At 40.0% G+C, this 21,351-nt stretch overlaps 1 protein-coding gene across 1 annotated transcript in view; it reads right to left on the bottom strand.

Annotated features, from left to right (window-relative positions):
• ATP8A2 (ATPase, aminophospholipid transporter, class I, type 8A, member 2) overlaps positions 1-21,351 on the bottom strand; it is a 59,171-nt gene that overhangs the window by 17,294 nt on the left and 20,526 nt on the right. The window contains exons 7-16 of the mRNA XM_008942526.1: positions 20,034-20,103; positions 18,497-18,624; positions 17,368-17,479; positions 16,494-16,674; positions 14,051-14,178; positions 12,815-12,892; positions 10,683-10,771; positions 8,520-8,574; positions 1,383-1,488; positions 60-142 (exon numbers count right to left, since the gene is read on the bottom strand). Of these exons, the coding sequence (XP_008940774.1) occupies positions 60-142; positions 1,383-1,488; positions 8,520-8,574; positions 10,683-10,771; positions 12,815-12,892; positions 14,051-14,178; positions 16,494-16,674; positions 17,368-17,479; positions 18,497-18,624; positions 20,034-20,103 (1,030 nt within the window). The remainder of the gene's footprint in view (positions 1-59; positions 143-1,382; positions 1,489-8,519; positions 8,575-10,682; positions 10,772-12,814; positions 12,893-14,050; positions 14,179-16,493; positions 16,675-17,367; positions 17,480-18,496; positions 18,625-20,033; positions 20,104-21,351) is intronic.

The following is a 21,351-nucleotide window of genomic DNA, read 5'->3' as shown; positions in this document are numbered from 1 at the left end:
GCAGACATTTATGCTCTACATAAGCCTGGCAGTCTGTGCCATGCATGTCCACTACTTACAGCATCAATGATAACTGAGTGTGGAGTCCGTGCTGTGAAGACATAACCAAGTTTCTTTGCTCCTTTCACTAATGCTCCTTCATCTGCCAATACAAGAGAAGCATAAGTTTAATCTGGTATGTAGAAAAGGGCCACAAAGACCCTAAACATGACACTGCTGAAACACAGCAGCCCCCTTCCCCATGTACTGTGATCTGCAGGGTTGCTACATTAGCTTTGCACACACTTCCACAACATTCACATTTTAGTCCTACAAAGGCCACACAATATCAGCTACACAAACTGCAGAAACTGTATGGAACGTTTTGTAATTACTAAACTCTGCTGTTGAGGAGGAACCACACTTTTCCACATGAAAAAGGCAAAATACCTCGTCTGAAAGTGAGATCAAAGCTGTGTTACTCTAAATACCCAAAACATGCATTTGATCCATTTCCTACTGTAAAAGCACTAAGTTGAGCTGCTACAGAAACACAGCCTTGTCTTCTGGAGCTGGGCAGTGTCATTAGAAGCTCAAATAACTGAGCTGCAACTAAAGGAAACACCTCTACTTCTAGGAGACAGTGACAGTGTCCTTAAGGAGCAAGTGGCACTAAGCACAACCACCATGTAGGTGGATTTAGTGCCCAATGCAAGAAAACCTACTGTCTACCCACTCCCTTAGTGTCCTCTCTACTCCTCAGGCACTTGATTGCTACAAAATAAGCAATGATGCTGCTTCATCACTCAGTACATCACTAACTCTAGAAACACTCTCAGTGACAGAGGTAGATTTGATATGGACCTGAGCCCTGCTGTTTTGGATTTCAGCCCTGCCTAAGTCCTTCAATACCTCTGTGCTACCTGAAAGAAGGAAGAAATGGGTGAAGGTCAGGCCTTAATATGGCCAAAACTTTGCTTAATTGTATTCTGTCACATATCAGCACCTTCTCTCCCCCTAGATCAAGATGGGAAGCTACTAAATCAAGAAACACAGGTTTTCAGGCACACCAAATAAACCAACTAACTGTTTACACAGAAACAAATCAGTACTTCCATAGATCAGCTCTACACACTCGAAGTTTTAGTTCTGCTTTTCACCCCTGCAGAAAGTCTCATGAAAGCAAAAAGGATACAACCAACTTAACTCTGCAGAAACGTCATGGACTTGGAGGTTTTGCAGGAGGCATTCAAAAGCAGTGTGCTCCAAAAACAGAAAATGCCAGATCTGATTGCATCACAGGGAACATCTTGCTTTCATAATCAATGACTGTTAGAGAAATTTCTGCATCTTCCTTTTATTTACTTCCCTCACCCCTTTCCCCTGAGACAGCAACCACCAACCTGGGGAGGAAGCCTGGTAGATTATTGTATTTCCTCGTCTCTCAGGAACAACAGTATGACACACAGCCAACAGAGTGAGGAACTCCTGTATGTGTACAGCTGTAGGCTAGACAAAACATCAGGAGAGTCAAGTTTAGCATTACACAGAGACAGAGAAGCAGTTGTCCTGCCTGAGAAGATTTCTTAAGTACTACAGATAAAAAAAATATTCTGCTTGTTTTTTTATAGTAGTTGCCTTAGTCCTAGAATGTTGATACAGCAGAGTAAAGGGCTAGCAATAACGAAATAGAGTGCTAATGATAAAAACCTCAATTAAAGCTGCAGAGAGCTGGGAAGCTGGGAAATATTCCTCCACCACCCCAAATATAAAAGCATTAGTTCTGTAGCAACCCAGGATTCTTATAGTCAGAGATACCTACTACAAGATGCTAATGATCAAGCAACAGGAATTACTACTTCAGCAGCTTCCACACCAGCTTTCAATAGATTGACAGAAACCACAGCAGAATTAAACTCATTGCAATTGTGTCCTTAATAAGGAACATCCAGAGCTGACCAGTTGATTAGCCAGTAGAAGGCAGTATCACATGCTCTTCCACAGGAATACACCATCCAGCCAAGGAGGAATTTGATCAATGGTCCCTACACATTCAGCATCATGAGAACACTACCATTGGCAGACTGCATAGTTACCAGGACCTCAAAGCACTTGAAGACACTCTAGGTCTACAACCCAGTGAAGATGTTGTGGCACCTGAATCACACACCTCTGATCATCCAGTTCTGGCAACTGTAGCTATAGTGACTTGAAATGGAGTCCCCATTCAATTCTTCCCATTCCTCTCCACCCCTGCCTCCAGCACAGCACCTCCAGTCTCACAGATGAGGAGCTATACTCAGCTGCCCAGCACACTACCAGCCATCCTAACTTCATCCACAGTTCACACAGATCTTTAAGACACTCAGCTAGAACAGCTGAAGTGAACACACAGCAGAGCTGGTGAAGGGGCAGCATCTGTCACAGCCAGAACTGGCAGCATTGGTACCTTACGTCACAGCAGCAATTTGCTCAGTGACTGAGTCAGATGTGACCTTTGCAGTTCTACCTTGGCAGAAAGCCTTCATGGACTTTGTGAACTCACAGAATATTTACATGTGAAATTATCACTGACTTTCCAAAGTTTTCATTATCATAACATTTTCTGTCTTAACAGAGCCAGTAAAAAAAAAATCAAAGGCATAACAGGAGCTGTTAGCACAAGGTCAGGGCCAAAACCTCACTATTGTAGTACTAAAAACAAGATCAGATGGAGAAGAATCTTAGATGCTACTTTACTAGAACCTTGTAAGTTGCCTAAAATAGTTAACTAGAAGATGCTTTTACATAATTTATTCTGCTATCATACACCAGAACATTTTTTAAAAAGGCTACCGAGTTTCATTTAAACTTTTTCAAGTGAAAACTCCATGCCACCCAAAAACCCTCTGATGTGAGATACTTGTATAACACTTTTCTAAAAACATATTCAGGTATTACTATCTGAAATGCATCACAGTTGCTTTATAAAACCCTTTCACCACATAGAACTACTGCAACACTAAAGACTCCTCCATTTCCTACTCAGAGTCACTTAAAATGCAACTTCTCACAACTAGGCCAGCTGCACTCATAACTGGCTCTCAGACAAGTCTCAGACTTTGCTTCTCTCCCCAAGCCAAGAAGCAAAAAAAAAAAAACACCATCAACACACCCACAAAGTTCTGTTCTACCTTGGGTCCTCTTTCACAAGGAAAACCAAGACCAAGAATATTGAAAAAAATACTGAGGTTTTTTTTTTCCACTATGGTGCACATAGCCTACATACATGCACAACAGAATGATGCACTGGCAGTAGCAACATCTAATTAGTAGGAAATAAATTAATATGAAAGCCACAAAACTATGTCAGCTGGCAGACTTCTGTTTACATGTTACAGTATAAGCGTATTAGAAAAGCAATAAAAATACTGCAGGTCCAATACTTATATTCTTGGTTTACTTCTTGTACGCTGTCATTAATGTTTTCAAAATAGCTGTTTCACACAGGACCTTTATCTCTGCATACTGAACTTTTTGAACTGCACAGTCACATGCCACTAGAATAACTGTTGAAGCTTTTGACACACCAGAGTGCAAAGGCTGTATTCAAGAGAACGAAGAGCTGGAATATAATTGGAAACTAGGATACGAATGTTAAGTCCACAGCAAGTTACTGGTCAGGAAGTTACTGCTATGCCATTATTTCCAGTGAAAGCAATGAAAGTTTATTTCCATCTCAAAATACACACCCTGCCAGATTCTCATTTCAGCACCCACTGCTGCAGACCTTTGATGTCCTCCTTACACTTAGATCACCTAGCCCCTTACACGCTTTCATGGTATGTATTCTATCTGCTGGAAACAACCTGTCTCCAGTAACGTCAGAGATTTTAAACCTTCCTACGGATATATCTCTGCTTTAAAGCCAGCAATGTAATTTGTTGCTGTCTTGGTATTTTCACAGCTCACAATGTATTACATGGCAATCTTCCAATTCTATAGCAAGAGATCACCAGAGGCCCAGCTTATCATGTCAGCTCCTCCACACAGCTGTCATTTGTTTCCTTTCTATATGGTTCCAGCACTGACAGTATTTGTTGCACTGGCATGAATCACGATAGGGCTGTGAACAGAAAGCTCATTAATAGCCTCTGTGGTGATACATCCCTTGTATCATGCCAAGTTTAGTCCCAGCATGAGATACGAGTCCCACAGGTTAACTGATTCTGCTTTATTACTTATTTTCTTCTATCAAAGCAAGTTTCTGCCATTTTAGTACTCAAATTCTTACTGATGGTCTCAGATACTCCTCTTCTAGCTTTATCTCTTCCCACACCATTTTTTTGCTTCTCTATCAGTAGCAGAAACAAAGTCTGCATATTCTAGTCTCTTGTTTATCTGTCCACAGGTAACTCTCATTTTAAATGCTTTCTCCTCACTTTTCTTTTTCTCCTCATGCAGCAAGTGCTCCTAATGAAAGCTACTGCTTCTCCTCTGCCTTTTCCAAAGATCCATGGAACACCTGCTGTACAACCACCTACACCAGTGACATGCCACTGGCTAAATGTACATCTCACACTGCCCCTACAAGCCAAGAACTACAGACCCACTGAGATACAGTCTATTTCTAGAAGTAGTTTCTGGATCATAATCTACAAAGCATTATCTACACTGCATACAAAGCTTCCCTAACTAGACAGCAGAGCACTATCCATTATCAAGCAAGGCACAAACCACTGGTCAGGAAGCTGTATTGCAAGTTTTTATCCTGTTGTGTTCTCCTTTATTCAGGGGGAACAAAACACCATGTGGAAACTTGGTCTTTTAGGGAGCAAGCTGCACTCTGCAGACCTACATATCTGCACATTTGTCACACATCCTTATCTGGGCCTCCTCACTCTTATGACAGAAACTGCATTATTCCACCCAACTGTTGACAGCCTGATAAAATTAGAAGTTAGATGTGAAGTTATCTTCACAAAAGAGATTTCTTCATCTCTCCTTTTACTTGCAGCAGGATCAGAACAGTGCCTCCATTCACAGTATTTCCAGATGAGCAGGACTTGCAAGTTTTTGAGAAAGTGGCCTAGAAACTGTCAATGGGACATTAAGGCACAGTCTAACTGCTCTGAGCTACTCTGTATGAGATGTGGCACACTCTCCAAGGACTCAGGCAGCAGAAAAGTACTGTAGTCCCATGGACAACAAGGGCAAAAGCAGGGCAGTAGAAGATATCTCACCAAGCTGTAACAATTTGTCAGCTGTAACACTACGTTTTGACAGCTTTTAGGCAACAGTTACTTTCTGAACTAAAGCCTCCTAGAGGTTCTCACTACCTGAATGTGTTTTTCCACCCACTATATTTGCAATTCCAGTTTTTCACTCCAGTAGCTATATACTTATCTTATTCTGCTTTCCTAAGGAGTTAAGAATCAGCTGATGATGGGTTATTCCAACAAAGCCTAATGGGATAAAAGCCTCTGTTCCTACACATTTCATTAAAATAAGCGGATATGCTGGAGATGTGGATGAATATACTCACTGAGTTAAAGACTCAACATGAGAACAAGTCCCCTGTTCTGTCTGGCCAGCTGCTTAACTACTCAGCACACATACAAACTGAACCAATCCACGAATCTGCAGCTACACAAAGTTCTTGCTGCTTCCTTCCCAAGCAGGAACTTGCAGACCACAGAAGAAAGTTTATACAGATAAGAATTAGTAAAGGAAGTTGACAGCAAATCCAGGGAAATAACAGAAGTCTAGGATAACATCCAAGTTTAATAGTCATTTCACTTCTTGACCTCCTTTCCCTGTTCTCCTATCATCTTGGTTGAAAAAAAAAAAGCCCACAAACAGGCTTACATCTCAACATGTGGAACTCACAGGCACCAAGACGAAGACCATCTAACATATTCTTCCAAGTTAGTTTTTGGAAATAACAGATCTCTTCTTACTCTAGTAAGAGTTTGCACTATTTTCCCTATAGAAAAGACTCTTGGCTCTGCTGCAGGTACACCCAACAGAAGCTGCTGAAAAGAAAAAGCATAGGCAGACAAATCTAGGTGCTTTCTTCCACACTGAAATCTCAGAGAAGCCAGGAGAAACCTCCACATTTTTTCAAGACAAGTTATTTTCCCTTGGAACACTTCCTGCGGGGCAATAATTCTTTGACTGCTGCTCAAGAGTAGACTTGGCCATCAGTCAGTCCAAACACACCAGTGGCCCAGAAGAACTATGAAATTTAGAGGCGATGCAGGATGCTAAAAATCTTCCTAGCAGATGGAAGACAAGTCTCACGAGAACAAGTAAATTATTTATTTTCAGCCTGGAAGGAAAGTTACTTGGCACTCAGTCAGCTCTAAACTAACACTTGCAACTGGACTGAGGAAAATAAAATCCTACAAGACCAGAGTAACAAGCACTTATTGAGTGTTTGTGAGAGACAGAACATTGACAAGTTCAGCTGCAAAAGGGCAAATGTTTAAGGGGAATTCATTGCCCAGCTGAGTTCAGCAGTATCTGACCCCACAAGGCAGCTTGTGATAGAACACTTCGGTTTTATCACCTCAGTTCACTAAATGAGTAGAGGTTGCCTGACATCTGTAAATGGTATCTGCAGCCATCTACTAGCTATGAAAACTAAGACACTAAGGAGTTTCATGTAGAAGGAAGCAATGTGCATACCTTAGCAGTTGACCTAGTGCAAAAAGCTAATGGGCTAGAAACACTCAACTCTTCCCTCTTGCCCTCATCATTCTGATGCCCTGAAATTCAGCCCTCATCATACTGATGCACTTTGACAAATGGACCTGAATTTCCTAAGCAAACTGTCACACATGGTCCCTGCACTCATCTTGTGCTAAAGCACCACCTGTCAGCCACTGGCATCCATCCTTCCAGTACAGTCAGGCTCCAAAAGATATTTGGCATACACAAGGTGCACCTTAAGTCTTATCAGCTGAAGTTTCCCCTCTGACACACCGAGGGCTGAGTTCAGTGTGCTCAGCCCAACAGTCAGCTGTGCTGATTAACAGTATTTATCTCTTCAAGTTATCAGCCAAAAGGAAACTTGATAGATAGGAGGAGTTCAGCACAAAGAACAGAGTTCTGAGCTGTCTAGACTGACACCTAAAGAAGCTACCAAAATTCTTAACTTACTTGCTACAACAGGAAATAGTCCTACCTCCCAAAGCAGAAGCTCTACCCAAAGAGGATCAAAGAATTAGGGATATCCCAAAGATAAGGAGCCATCTCAAGGCTGAATGACAAACCCCATCTCACAGCCCGTTTGATCCGTGTCCCTTCTGCCGAGTCTATTAAAAGGTACCAAAGCACTTTTCTGTAGAGATGCCTAAAGCAACAGCTCAATCACACTTTACCTGTAGGCTGCACCACAACAAGTCACCTCCCTTTCAGAACAAGCACCTAGAGTCATATCTATGGCCATAGATGTAAACATATAGAAAGAATACCAAATACCATGAGGGAACCCAAATTTTGGCTGCAAATGATGTGCAGTGGGAAGTCCTTCCAGTGTGGTTGATTACAAAAGATAGAGAAAAGCAGTACACTGCCTTGGCAGGGCCAACATCCTGAAGTTTAGAGTGCAAGAGTCATCTTCAGGCTCTATCAATCTGAGGAATATATAGTGGCAAAGTACTTAAATATTCCTTCACGGATTTACACTGTGCTGCATTTCAACTCCTTAAGTACCAAAAAGCAAAAAAGAAGCTCAAGCTTTGCTGCACAGAAACAGTATGTTTAACTACATTTTAGATGCTCATACTAAACTTAACCAGCCCAACTACAGAAGCTATTGCAGAAGCTATACTGAAGGAGAGCAATGAGCTTACTGAGTGTGTCATTTGAGCTTGTGCTTGTCAATACCCACATCCCCCACTGTGAAATAGCTCCTGCAGAACACAAGTACCATGGTTTTTCACCAGTGATTTAATCACCTGGTGTCCAGACACTTCATAGCCACAGTTTCTGAATAAGCAGTGAACTGACACTAAGGACTTGGCTTCTTTAGGATATACCAGTTAGGCTAAGATTACAAATCACTAAGTCTCTGTCTAAGCTTAAGCTTGCTATTAAGTCCCATCTCTTACATTCTTTACAGAATTGAAATTCCCAATATCTGCAGTATTTAAAGCAGGTGTCACACTAGAACCACCTTGTAATGCTCTGGATTACTCTTAAAAAGAAAAAATTATTGTAGTGTTCAAACATCCATAATGTTAAAATAGATTTTTTAAAACAGCAATTTCCAGCATCATTTTCTAGAAGACACTATCTTCCACAAACACAAACACATAAAAGCTGTTTTATAGCTAGCTGGTACCCATACCAGTGACATTGTCTTTCTACTAAATTAAAGCAACAAGTGCAGAGAAAGGGGTTTGGGGAGCTATCTTGTTTCCTTGCTCCCCAACCTGTGCTTCCAAGACACCTGTGGAGCAGATCTGATCATGCATGTACATTTGTTCAGTATTCAACTCCAGAGAGGCTTAGAATAGGGTGTTGAAGAGAAGGTATGTAAAGAGTAGACTTACATGTTTATTTTCAATGTTTTGCAGCAGTCTTGGGTCATCAAACTCACATGATTCACTGGTGGAAGGAGGTAGCTGGCTGTAGAGCAACACGAGATATTAAAACCTAAGTGGCAATACTTCCAATCTTACTACATCTATTTTGTTGGGAAGCAATGGCAAACGAAAGCAAGATTCCACTGTCTTTGAAAGCCTTATGAAGATACCATACAAGTAATGCACAAAATGTTGAAAATGAGCAATAGTTTCTCCAGAACACCAGCAAAACACCCAGAAATGGTTAGGCTTAAAAGTGTATTTGAGAATATTAAAGTGTCAACACACTCCCTAGGAAAAATGTAGCAGGAGCAGCTCTTCAGTGCATTTGAAATATATTGATTCCAAGCTGACTTGCTTCTAAGTTAGGTCAAAAATCAACATTAGGTCAAAGATCAACATCCCTGAGCTCCCTCTCTAGTCAGCGAGTTCTGCTTCAAGTTGATTCCCAAGAGATTGAGTACCTAAGTATTCCTAATTAGTACCTGGAAGAAAATCCTTGACATAACTGACTAGAAAAGAAGCATACTAGGAGAAAAAAACAATATGGCAATGAAGGAGACAGCAACGTATTGGAGAAATAGGGGCATCCATAGAAATCATTATCAAAGTAGCAACATCCCATTTATATCACCTTTCTAAAAGGTGATCACGAGGTAGACCAACAGAGAAGCCTTAGTTCACCAGAAAGTGGCTAACAGCATTTGGTGTCTGCATGTTCCTCGGATGGGAATTCGCTTCCTACTTGCATTTGGCAAAACCACATAAGCTCTCTCTGGCTTTTCCCTCCTTTCTTTTCATCTGGATATGCTACAGTGACACCTGCCTAACTTCAGATTTAACAATTTCCTTTCTGTAGAATGGGACAGACCCATTGCCTCTACTCATTAAATTTCTTAATAAAGAGGAGTGGTTCTCTTGATGTGAGACACCTTCATATCAAGCTCCTTCCAAGAATAACTATAAAAACATTGCAGTTTCACAGAAGTTACTTTTCTTCTCCTTATCAAGTTTGCTATCACTAAGTTGAAAGAGCTAGAGGTAAGGTTACTGTGAAGAAGGTTACTCTTAGCTTGTAATTTGGTTGTTTGTAATTATAAATAAGCACTGCATTAGCATGCAATCACACCACCCCAGCCACTGCCAATCCTCCACCCACCATCACCCACCACCCCTACACAGAACATCCATCACCACCTACCAGCTTTGCATTCAACGCCTGCTGAAGCACACCACTCCCTGGGGCTTCTTTCAGTCCCAAATTAGAAAGCAGTCTTTATACAAGCTGTCCCCACTCTGCTATACAGAACACAAACATCTTACAATATACTTACCTGAAGTCTTCTGATGAGCGTTCTCTTTGCAGCTCAGGAAAGTGACTGAGGGGTAGGAAAAAGAAATAATGTTTATTCCACTTTGCAAATGCAGAAATAGGTAGAAAGTAAAGACCCATGAGTCATCACACACATATGCTGAAACCATAAGTTCAGCTGTTCATACATTTGAATCAAATTTTCAGCATTTTGAAGTATCTAATTTAGCTACCATGAAATTCAAAGGTAAATTGCACAGAGATCTTAAGACTACCCATTTAAAACTAAGCAAAGACCAAGATTCTATATTCAAGAATCAAACTACCAAGTGCTGTGAAATACTGGCATGATTCAGAAGGATCCTTTTGACAGAAACAGAACAAAAACACTAAGTGGGTATCCATCCCAGGTAATATTCCTATACAAATACTCTCCTGGAGTATTTAGCTCTACAACTACAATTACAGCTGTATAGTTGTAATGGAATTCTGGTTCATCTAAAGAAGTCACAGAAACATAACTGACAATTTCTAGCCCTTGGGTGCGTCTTCTTTCCTCTGGGAAGGCCAGAGGTCATTTAGCACTTCTGGTTAAGCTGAAATCATAATCAGGTAAGTTAGGAAGGAAGCTTTCTTCACATGACGTACTCCCCAGGTTTTTACTTCAAAATTTGTGCTGCAGGACATGAAAATGAAGGCTACTGAGACCACAAAATACACTAGAATACAACTGAACAACAGGATGTTCTAATCCTACTCTCATACAGAGTATGTACCATGCACTTCACCTACAGAGTCTCTAAAAAAGTCATACCTACCCGTACGTCACTCCAGCAATACTACACTTCTTAAAGTTCATGATATTGCATGTCAAAGTACCTGTTTTATCAGAAAACAGGTATTTCACCTGGAAAAAAAAAAGTCTGGTTTTCAACTTGCAAAGTAACAAAGCCCAAAATGGGAAACGGATTAAGTATCATGAAAATTCTGGAAGATCTATGGCTCAAATGTCACAACATTGGCCAATGTAGGCTTATTTCATCTTCGTCTTACCAAAGCTACAAGAACATAACCAGGAAAGTTACTTAATGGCATTATTTCTCCTTTAACTCTAAATGCAGACAGGCTCAAAAGGTGTCAACAAGGTGGCAAAGAAGGTGCCAAGGCTCCAGTGCAATTAATACAGATGCACTTGTTTCTGTTATTTGAATATTCACCAAATCTTTCAACTATATTAACATCAAACTACAAGACTGGAAATGAAAGATTCTTAGGACTGTTGAAGAGACATTAGAACTTAACACTGAAGAAATTCCATCTTCTAAAATTCTACCAGGACTTTGGAATTTCCCCCCCCGCCCCTTAATACACAGTGCTATGCAATGAATATCCTAGACTAAGTCCAAGAGATATTCTGGAGGCAAACATGAGCTGCTTTTTCTAGCATCCAGTCAAGAGCAATCCTAAAGAGTAAGACACAGCCACAGAGTCAGCACAGCCCAAGCTAATAATCCCTTACTGGCAAGTAGAGACTTGAAGTAGTCTTAGCTGGAAGTTTTAGCTGCAACATAGCTATGTGATTACTTGGAGCATTAGCAGACTCAAGATTCCCACCTTCAGTAGGCCTCAAGAGACCAAAGTTAATTATAAGCTAAATTCAACAGTGTTTTACCTCAGCACCAAATAAAATTTTAAACCACCAACAGGCAGGAAGGGATGATGCTAACACAGGAGTTGGCCAATTCAAAGGCCAGAATAATTTACCTAGAACTGCAACAAGCTTTTCTTCAATATTTGCATTTCTGTTCAAAACAGTGGGCTACACTACTAGTAAAGTGATCCCTCAGCTGTGCACTACACTGCTTCTAAGTAACAGCACTGGAAATGGAGCCTGTGCAACTCAGTACCCAAACATCTGAGGAACTTCAAGTCAATAATTCTAGCATACAACTTTTTTAAATGCACGTAATTCATGAGCAAGTAATTCAATTGATGAATACAAAACCACAGTCAAGTCAAATCACTGGTAAGCCATTTCTGAAAACAATATAATGGGCCAACAATATATAATTATGCCACAATGTAGTTTACATGGCCAAACTATAATTTAGAGGTGGATAACTTGACATCAAAACAATCTAAATACTAATCAAATTTTAACAGTCCTAAGGAAAAGGCCTACCAGATTAAGTGGGAAGAATACTAACACCCTGCTGGCCAGCACACAGTAAACATGTATCTCGCATATATAAACATCTCCAATGGTAAATTCACACCAATTATCAAGTTTATGTGGCTCAGTTATATACCTATGACTTTGGTTGTCAAAAAAAAAGGTAGCATTTCTCACTGGTACTATGGAAGTCCAGTTGTGAAGTTGTGTTTTCTAATAACCTTGTTTTGGGAAGCTGTTCCATTTTTTAAAGCCTCATTTTTCAGAAACGCCAACAAATCTCTTACAATTACAATTACAAGTTAATATACAGATATCTTTATCTTAAAAGCAAATGGAAATGTTTGGAGGAACACTCCAAATTAGGAATAGAAGTGCATTTTTTGGACTTGCATTTCCTATGAGGTGGTCAGAAACATGAAAACCTATGAACACAGACAGGCTATTGGCCTGCTCTTCAGGCAAGCTTTGTCTTGCACGTTTCCTCCTGTCACACAGTCATAAACAGAGCATCTCTCCAAGACCCTTGAGTTAAAAAAACAGTTTAGAGTCATCATAAATAAAACCTCAAATTTCCAGGCTTAAAACTGCCTATATGACCTTGACTTTAATCCTGTGATAATTCACTGTTTTACTTGCAAGACTTGAACAGAAGCAAAGATGTCTGGTTAACCTGAGCCACAGAGCATAGAGTAAAGCAGATTCACACAGCCTGCTCTCATACCTCCTGTCTTCCCAGAACATCTCACAAACACAACACTTGAAACGTTGTCTTACCTGCCCAAGCTCCTCATTAAGGTTTGAGGTTCTGGCCATTGCAGGTGTATCTGTTTCAGGATAATACATATCTATGTCCTGAAATGAGAGCAAAATTAGACCTACACTATGCAAATTTAACACTGAAGTCTGGTCTTCCTTTACTCAGCTCCAGCTTGGCTTTGACTTAACTTGGTGGAGGTTCTGAAAGTCTGAGACAAACAGCATCCCAGGCCAAATAAATGTGCCTCCTTTCCTAAGTACACCTCCATACTACATGAGAAAACCAAGTTTCAATTTTAGGCAATTATTGTCTTCATTGCATCTCTACTGAAGAGCTTTGTAGGGCAGGAAGAAGCTTTAACATGCTAATCACAGGTCTTCAGTTACAATGCAATTTACTCTAGCCACATCCATAATTGTCCCTTCAATTTAAGTGACTTTGTGAAATCAACTTCTATTACTACACTTAATTTGGAGTGTAAACAGAGCAGCTGCCAGGTGAACCAAAGCAATTTCTCAGACAAGCTAGTTTAGCATCTTTGGTACATTATCAGCAGCTCAGAGAACAAACAAGTCAGATCTTATTTAATTCTATTTTAGAGGAACCACCACAAGATCACTAAAAGCCCAAGGATTAATGCATGCCAAGACAAGGTATTACTTGTTGTTTTGTTCATCTGGAGACATCACTACAGTATATTTCTGGTCCACAACTGAACAGAAACGAGCTTTGAAGTCAGAGCTTGCTTGAGCAGAAGGACCACCGTTTTGTTGCATGAAGCACAATCAAACTTACCTCCTCACAGAAATGATTCATACCAGAGGTGACCTTAAGACCAGCCTCAGATTTTAAAAAAATAAAACTCTAAAATTCCTAAACAAGTCTATTCTTTCAATCTGCTGTGACTGAGAGAAGCTAATAGGTACTGAAGTTTTCAAAAAGTATTTACTGAACTTAAGTCAGCTGAGAGACCTCCTTCAACCAAAAGCACAGTCTCCCTTCTCATCTTGAAAGCCTAAAACATGCAAGGGTGATCATTTGCACACAGGATCTTCCTGCAACATCTTCCAGTCTCCTGTGGACAACAGAACTAATACAGAAAAAAAAATCCTCTGAACTTCTCCTTGCCTTTCACAGAAGTTGCATCAGAGAAGTCATCAGAAAAGTAAATCAGTAAAGACTTTAAGGGTATTGTCTGGCCTTTTTTAATGTCACTTCCCAAAACTGACATTAACACATTTATTGTTACTTACCCAATTTATAAAAAGAGCCTGAGTAAACTTGACAACTTCCAATGTCACCAGAAGACTGATTGGAATAAGGTTGTTGTACAAGATTATAAATGTCAGCAGATTGTATCCAAAGTTGACAGACAGCATTTCTGTGGACCAAAAGATGCAAGACATCAGACAGAAGGCACAGTGGTACAATACAGGGGCAATTATCTTGCTGCAATTAGCTTAAATCAGTCTTAGCAGTGCTAAAATAATCAGCAAGTGTGCTGAGGCCTAGTATGAGAGCCTTTTTAATATTGATTTCAATAGCACATACATAAAAACGCCCACAAAACACATGCCTGGATACAAAGCATATTATGCCAGGTCAAGAAGGGCAAGAATGGTGGGGCTGTGTATTAGAGAAAGGCAGACTTTCTGAACAATTTTTGCTAAACAGATGGTGAGAAGTATGATATTCCACACTATAACCCATATTTAGAGATTTATCTAATGTGTCAACTGCTCCAGTTAAGAGTCACTAATATCACTAGTAACATAACCTGACCTTCCAGAAAGTGCCCACCTGTCTCAGCAGAGTTAGAAAATAAAATTAGGAGTATGATTTGTTTTAAGAACTCCCAGAACTGGCAGAATTCAGAAGTTACACTAAAACCTAAGAACAAGTTGACTGCTAAACAGACATCTAGCAAGTTAACTAAGGCATCCTGCTTAGGCAGAAGAGCCATTATTAATGGTGAGAATGTTGGGTAAGTTGCCCAAGTAAATCTGCCAGCACAAGTGATCCTGAAGGGAAGGGGAAGTATTTACAGACAGCAGGAAGGACTAGACAAGACTCAGCAGCAACACAGGATGAAGGCTCCTGTTCATGGTGCTGCCCACAGCCTCCATTTACATCCAAAGCCTCCCCATTTGTCTGTTCCTTACTTTCCTTGAAGCTTAGGGAAGCAATTCAGCCTGCATGAAGAGCACTCACAGTGGGGTCAGGGCCCACAACCAAGGGTTTTCCAGCATTACAGGTTAGCTAGTAAGAAGGTAGAGAGCAAACTAGGAGGAAACCAAAGCAAGTTGCTGAAGCCTAATGAAGACTTGAAGTTTGGACCCAGACACCTCCAAGTGTGAGCACACATGAACCCCATATCTGATCAGTTTACAGAAAGAGAAGCACACCTCATATTGGAAAAAGGGTTTTTCTCCAATATTATAGAAATTACACATTTAACAAAAATTTAACATCCACCTGCCTAGCCTCAGAAAGTGTATTTCCCATTTGCAGCCATTACAGAAGCAATAGAAATTGTGCATTCAATGCACAAAACAGCATCTACACAGACTACTACATCAATTTAGTTTATTGCAAGTTGCATCTGATTTATGTTAGTGCAAGTGGAAGAGTCTTCTCCATTCATCTTTTCCAGTATTACTTCCATCATTGGAAAGCACAGATTTAAATCTCTTCATTAAAAGCCAGAAGTGTACAGAGCAAACTTTGAAAGCTGCTGATACTGCTACTAGAGACACCACAACTACCAAGAACCAGAGTCAAATATGAGGGGCTTGCATGTTCTTCCCATATGAATTAATTTTTAGCACTATCACAACTGCAGCTCTTGAGCTGCAAAAGACTCCCTTTGCCATCTGTTTTGCAATCACCAGCAGAAAGACCATTTGCAGTTTGTGAGGATTGTTTTCAGATCTGCATCTCAAGATGTTTATAACAACACATTTTACAGCTAGCTAATGTAACCCCCTCAAGTCGGAAGTCTACTGGAGAGCACTTTGATCCTTATGTGCTTGGGTAAGGTCCATCTTTGATACCTGAACTAATTCAAGGAGTGTGAATGAAACAAAATAAAACCTTTCCATAAGAATGAGTGATCAATTTTCTCATTGCAAAACAGCAAGAATCAGAAGCCAGAAAGACTGAAAGATTATATAATAAACAAAAGATTGGAGCATTTAGCATTGAACAGTTTTCTCCACAAAGAACAGATCAGCATTTCTGACAAAGGAAACAGCTAAAGAAATCCTTTGCTTCTCTACATTGGCATAAAGGTGAAGTCAGTATCAAACTGATAGCTACTATCCTGCCCTCGGGTACCGTCAGACATGAAGAGAAGGGCAGCAGTACCTACCTGCTCTGAAAACCAATTCACACATGGCATCTCCACAGAGCTGAGAAGTACTTAAACATCAAGTATCCAGGAATAACTCTTGCCCCTCTTCTGTTTCTGTCCCACTCCCCAGCTGGTAGCCTACTGATACTTACCCACCTTTTATGTTTTATTAACAGAAGCCTCACTGACAAGTTCAACTTACATCAGCCCATTCTCAAAAGATAAATATTTGCTGATCAAAAAGCTCACAACACGCTTTTCTTGTGTGTTTTTTTTTTTTATGCATTCATTTAGCAAAGTTAAAAGCCTTGCTGGCTCTACCATGCAATACATCCCTAGCCCACTGCCTCCATACTCACTGTTGGAGCCAAGGTACCAGACAACTTCTCCATGTGTTCTGTTCCATAATAAGGCACCCACAGAACTCACAAGGGCCATCACGAGGAGTATACAGAACAAAACCAGGATCTGCATGTTGGTCACTTTCTCCACATTTGATCTCTTCAGAGGTGCTTTGGTTGAATTCTGAACAAGGGAAAAAAAAAAAAAAATGTCAACAGCTTATACAAGAGGAAACTGCAGAGGCAAACACAGCTTTTATTGTTAAAAGTTATTGAGTCCATTATAGAACTCACTAGTTCATGTCTATTTAGTTCAATATGGTATGCAAAGCTCAACAAGGTAGTAGAAACCAATGCTCCCAATGACTTGAAAACTGTCAGATCAGAGGAATAGAACCATGCAGTTCTAAAGACCTAGTACACTCATCTCCTGGCTGTCTATCACACTGACAGTCACAGAGGTGAGCAACACATGCATGTTGCCAGTCTCTTCAGGTACTCCCTGCCATTAAGGCAATACAGAGACTGCAGTTATAACCTAATTATCCTCAAGTCCTAAAATTGTAGGTGGTCACTATCATCTCAGCTGTTATACCTCAGTTTTAAAAGCTGTCTAGCTACCAGCTAAGTTAAGATAAAATATAGTTAGTTTTACTTACATACTGAAGTGCTTTGGTACAAATACCTCAGTAAGCATTTACACATGTGCACATACAATCTCAAGTGCAAGAGTACACCTGTATTCAAGGTTTCCAGGTCCTCAACAGCTACAATGAGTTAAACCATTTCATGAAATCAAGTCCAGAAAACAAGCAGAATGAAGGAAAGATGACCAGCTTCTATCATAACATTCTCTAGATCTCCTTAAAAGCTTTACCTGCATGAGTTTTGTATCATGTCCTGTATACACAACAATACCCAGGACCCACTGAGTGTTTCTCAGTTGTGCACCTCTTAGCAAGATCTGGTCTGGACCAACAGGAACTGGGCTGCAAAGCAAGAAGTATGAATATCTTTAAATTCTTGGTAACACTGGAAGAAAGCAGTTCTCCTTCCAGTTTTACTCCCTCCTCAAGAAACCCCACCCCAAACCTCAAAGGGAAGAAAGTAATAATGAACTTACACTGACCACAACTCAGGAGAGCACTGAGCCTCTGTAAACTTAATTCCTGCTAAAACACAAGGTGATACAAGGGAACTGCTCTTGTTACCCAAATTTGTGGCAGCCATAAACCTGCTCTGCACTTCACCTTGGCTAGTACATTCTGTCTCACATCAATGAGAGAGAGAAGTACCACACTTGCAAAGAGACCATCTGTTCCCAGCACACTATAATCTCATGTGTGCCATTAAACAAGTACAGTGAGAAATCTGTATCACCCATGTGATTTTTTCAAGTTGATTGCAAGTGATCAGCTACTGTTCCTGCATCTGTCACCATTCAGCTGAGGTGCTGAAGCAGGACAGTTTGTTCAGGAAAACAAAAGCCAGATTAAACCTGTATGTTCCTACTGACCTTTCAAGTTGTCTGAATTCAAGTACTAAAACCACATTTTTTTTTTCCCCCCCGAGATTTGTAAGACATGAAGCTCACTCTGATAAATGATCTGGACTGTAGGTTCACTTACATCAACCACCTGATTTTGGTGCAGCCTTTAGCTTTGGTTAGAAGGTAAAGGTTTCCCACTTCCTCTCTATATGTCCTTGTAACAAGAAGGCCCTAAACCCTCCAATAATTTTCCCCATTTTCCTTCCCTTTAGATGCTACTTTTGATTAAAAAAAAGTAATAATTCCAAAGAAATCAGCTCTCCCATAACAAGTAGAAGTCTCCACAGAAGAGAGCTATATTATCTTACAGTGGCAGATGCTCTGATTAACAACTGTTAATTATTACCCTTACCTTCCACAGCAAAAACATGCATGTGCTGAGAGCTGCAGACTAAGAGCACACAAGGAGCATTTTTCCTCAACAAATGAATTTATAACTTGGTTGTCAAGTCAATACCTTTGACCATCTAAGCGTAAGTTTCCAGTGAAGTCATAAAGATGGCGGTTGGGTCCTTCACATTCTATCCTTCCAGTTACTTTCATCAACTCTTCTCTTGACTGAAGACTAGCGGTTTGAGACAATCCCTGCAGAAACGAATTCAAAAGGAGATTCATGTCAAAAACCTTTCAGAAGGAAACCTATGAAAACTGTTTTCTTCTGACATCTAAGATAGCAAACGTAATTAAGTTTGTGGAAGTTTTCTGTCAGGTTTCCTGGTGGGTTGTTTGTTTTGGGTTGGACTTTTTTTTTTATAGGTGTTCAGTAACTCTTTCCTGCAAGACTTTTTTTTTTTTTAATAGGTGTTCAATAACTCTTTCCTGCAAGGAAGGCTCATTATAGATATCCATGACCCCACTTATATAGGATTAGCTTAAACCTCTCTATACCTCACACAGATAATACAAGTCTGTTGTCTCTGTAACCAAGAGGAAGGTCCCACAGACAAAGAATGAAGTTGTACACATGCAGGAGGAAGTAGGAAACAAGCAGTATGAACAAGCCTGGCTTTTCTCTCCACGTGTAGCTCCACTGATGTGCTACTGCTGCTAAATAGTCACTCCTGGGTCACTGCCACCATTACAATCTGACCCTACTCAAGGTTAATTATCAACCCATCATGCAACTGTAACCTAACATTTTTACTCCATCTCAGAGTGCACATACAATGCTCCATTGCTCTTCATCTGTCTAAGCACACCTTCACTTGGTTAAGTGCTCTATTTAGTGTTTCTTTTGCCAGATTTTGACCACAGCACTGCAAACCAAAACAAGGCCTTAAAAGGCCCCACAACCTTATTTCTGTATACTAATCACCTGTCCTGAAGCAAATCAAGTCTGACAAGAACTCTATCTGTTCTACTGGGATGATCCAGAACAGTAAGTCACACTTCTACAAAGGCAGCAAACAAGAAGCAAGTGTATGTTTTTCTTAGTAAAAAAAAAAAGTGTATTTCAAAATTCTACTCCAAATTCTTTGTTAACAAAAGAAAGCAGAGATACTGAACTATTTTCCAAACACCATAATGAGCAGTATTTCCTCAACAGAACCAGAAAGATCTAAATAAATTCCATTACTTCCCACAAACAGAACTTGAGCCCTTTTGAGCACTCCAAAGAAGCAGAAGTAGACAGCACTTGTAACAGCAAACACTACAGCTCTCATCACAAGCACAGCTGGTTTTTTGCTTGTTTTCAAAACAGCACTTCAGTTCTACTTACTGGACCTTCAGCAAAACACAGACAGGGTCCACTTGATTTGTCTTTGGGGGCTTATAATACTTCCTCCAGATTAGTTCCTTACACTTGCACATAAAGCACTACTGCTTGGGTTTCTATCTGTTGAAAAGCCAGCTTACAGCCACCTGCAAAGAGGTACTTTTTTTTTTTTAAAGGAATACTTTTACTCTCGACATGCAAAGCTAAATTCTACTTTTTAGTTAGTATTATATGCCTCAATAAAAAAAAAGAAAATGCAAAATTCACTTTGTTTTACCTGTCGTATTTTAAGATTCGTCTCCCCATCGAGATTCGCTGTTTCAATATAGCACATGGCTTGTGGTTCACTGTAGGGAGCATAAGATTTCCTCTATTACAACTCAGTATTTTTTGTATACTACTTTTGCACTAAAAATGGTCCACAATACCCTTCAGTACATGGCAGAATACAGACATCCATACTCGTGGTATATTACCATGAATGAGGCAGCTGAAAGTACATATTTTACAGAGATGTCTTTGAATAGGAATACTCATACAACTAGAGACAGACAAGTCTAAATCAGAAGCTTAACAAGAATGTAACAAGTAATGGTAAACTTACATGTCTGGACTATTTTACATTGCAATCCATAGAACTGCTTCAGACTGCAAGAGCTATAGATAAAATACTAAGTACCGAGCAGTATAAAAAGAGGATGTGCTTGAAGAGTGTAGTGGGCTCTGCTGTTGAGCTCTGTCAACTACACACACAAAAGGTCATGGCCAAGATCGGTTTAAAGTTGAGGGACTTGTGGAGGTACATCTGAAGTCACTGCTAACCAGCTTTTTCAGAATTAGACAAAGGTACAATGAGGTTGGAATTGAGGGCTGTAATCTGCATCTTCTGGAGATGCTTCTGCACTTAACACAGGGGGCAAGTCTTCCTCACCAAACTGAATTTTCCATTACTCAAGCTCTTATCTGCATCTAACACAGAGGAACACTGAATAAGTAGCACCTGTGATAAGGAAGGGCACACTTCTATCCTGGATCTTTTCCTGACATGCCCCTTAAGACTGAAAACATGTATGACATCACCAATACTAGTTTTTCCTGACTGTCTTCCCATACTGCTAAGGTAAATCAGTTTCCCAAATGGACTCAAGTGCTTTTTCAGCATTTCACTTCTTATATTCTTGAGATGTTTCTACTTTTCCAAATTAACCAATTACTTCAACAGCAAATGTACTTCATCAGCAGAAGAGTCAGTAATAAGGGCTCCTTAGGACAAAAACTGTTACACAGACAGGTACAGTTCTAGAACACTAAGAAGCTACATTTTCCTTTCCAAAGAATTTTTCTTTAAAAAATAAGAACAAAAAGGAGTTCAGAGTCTGCTCTTTGTCTTCTCCTATATGGGCAACCTGAATCTAAACCCAAGACAGACAAAGTCCATCTTGATTCCAATTTTACTTCTCCCACAAACACCTTATCTACTACAACTGAAGTAGTAAACTCAGGAGGGAAATCTGCAATACAATTCATCTCATTTAAAGAGAAACATGGAAGTGTTTTCATCAAAACTTGTGTTTGGATTGAAGTATTTTTTCCCT

The sequence above is a fragment of the Merops nubicus genome, unplaced genomic scaffold (assembly GCF_000691845.1).
Source record: "Merops nubicus isolate BGI_N331 unplaced genomic scaffold, ASM69184v1 scaffold4586, whole genome shotgun sequence".
NCBI lineage: Eukaryota > Metazoa > Chordata > Aves > Coraciiformes > Meropidae > Merops > Merops nubicus.
This window is presented reverse-complemented; position numbering and strand designations above follow the sequence as displayed.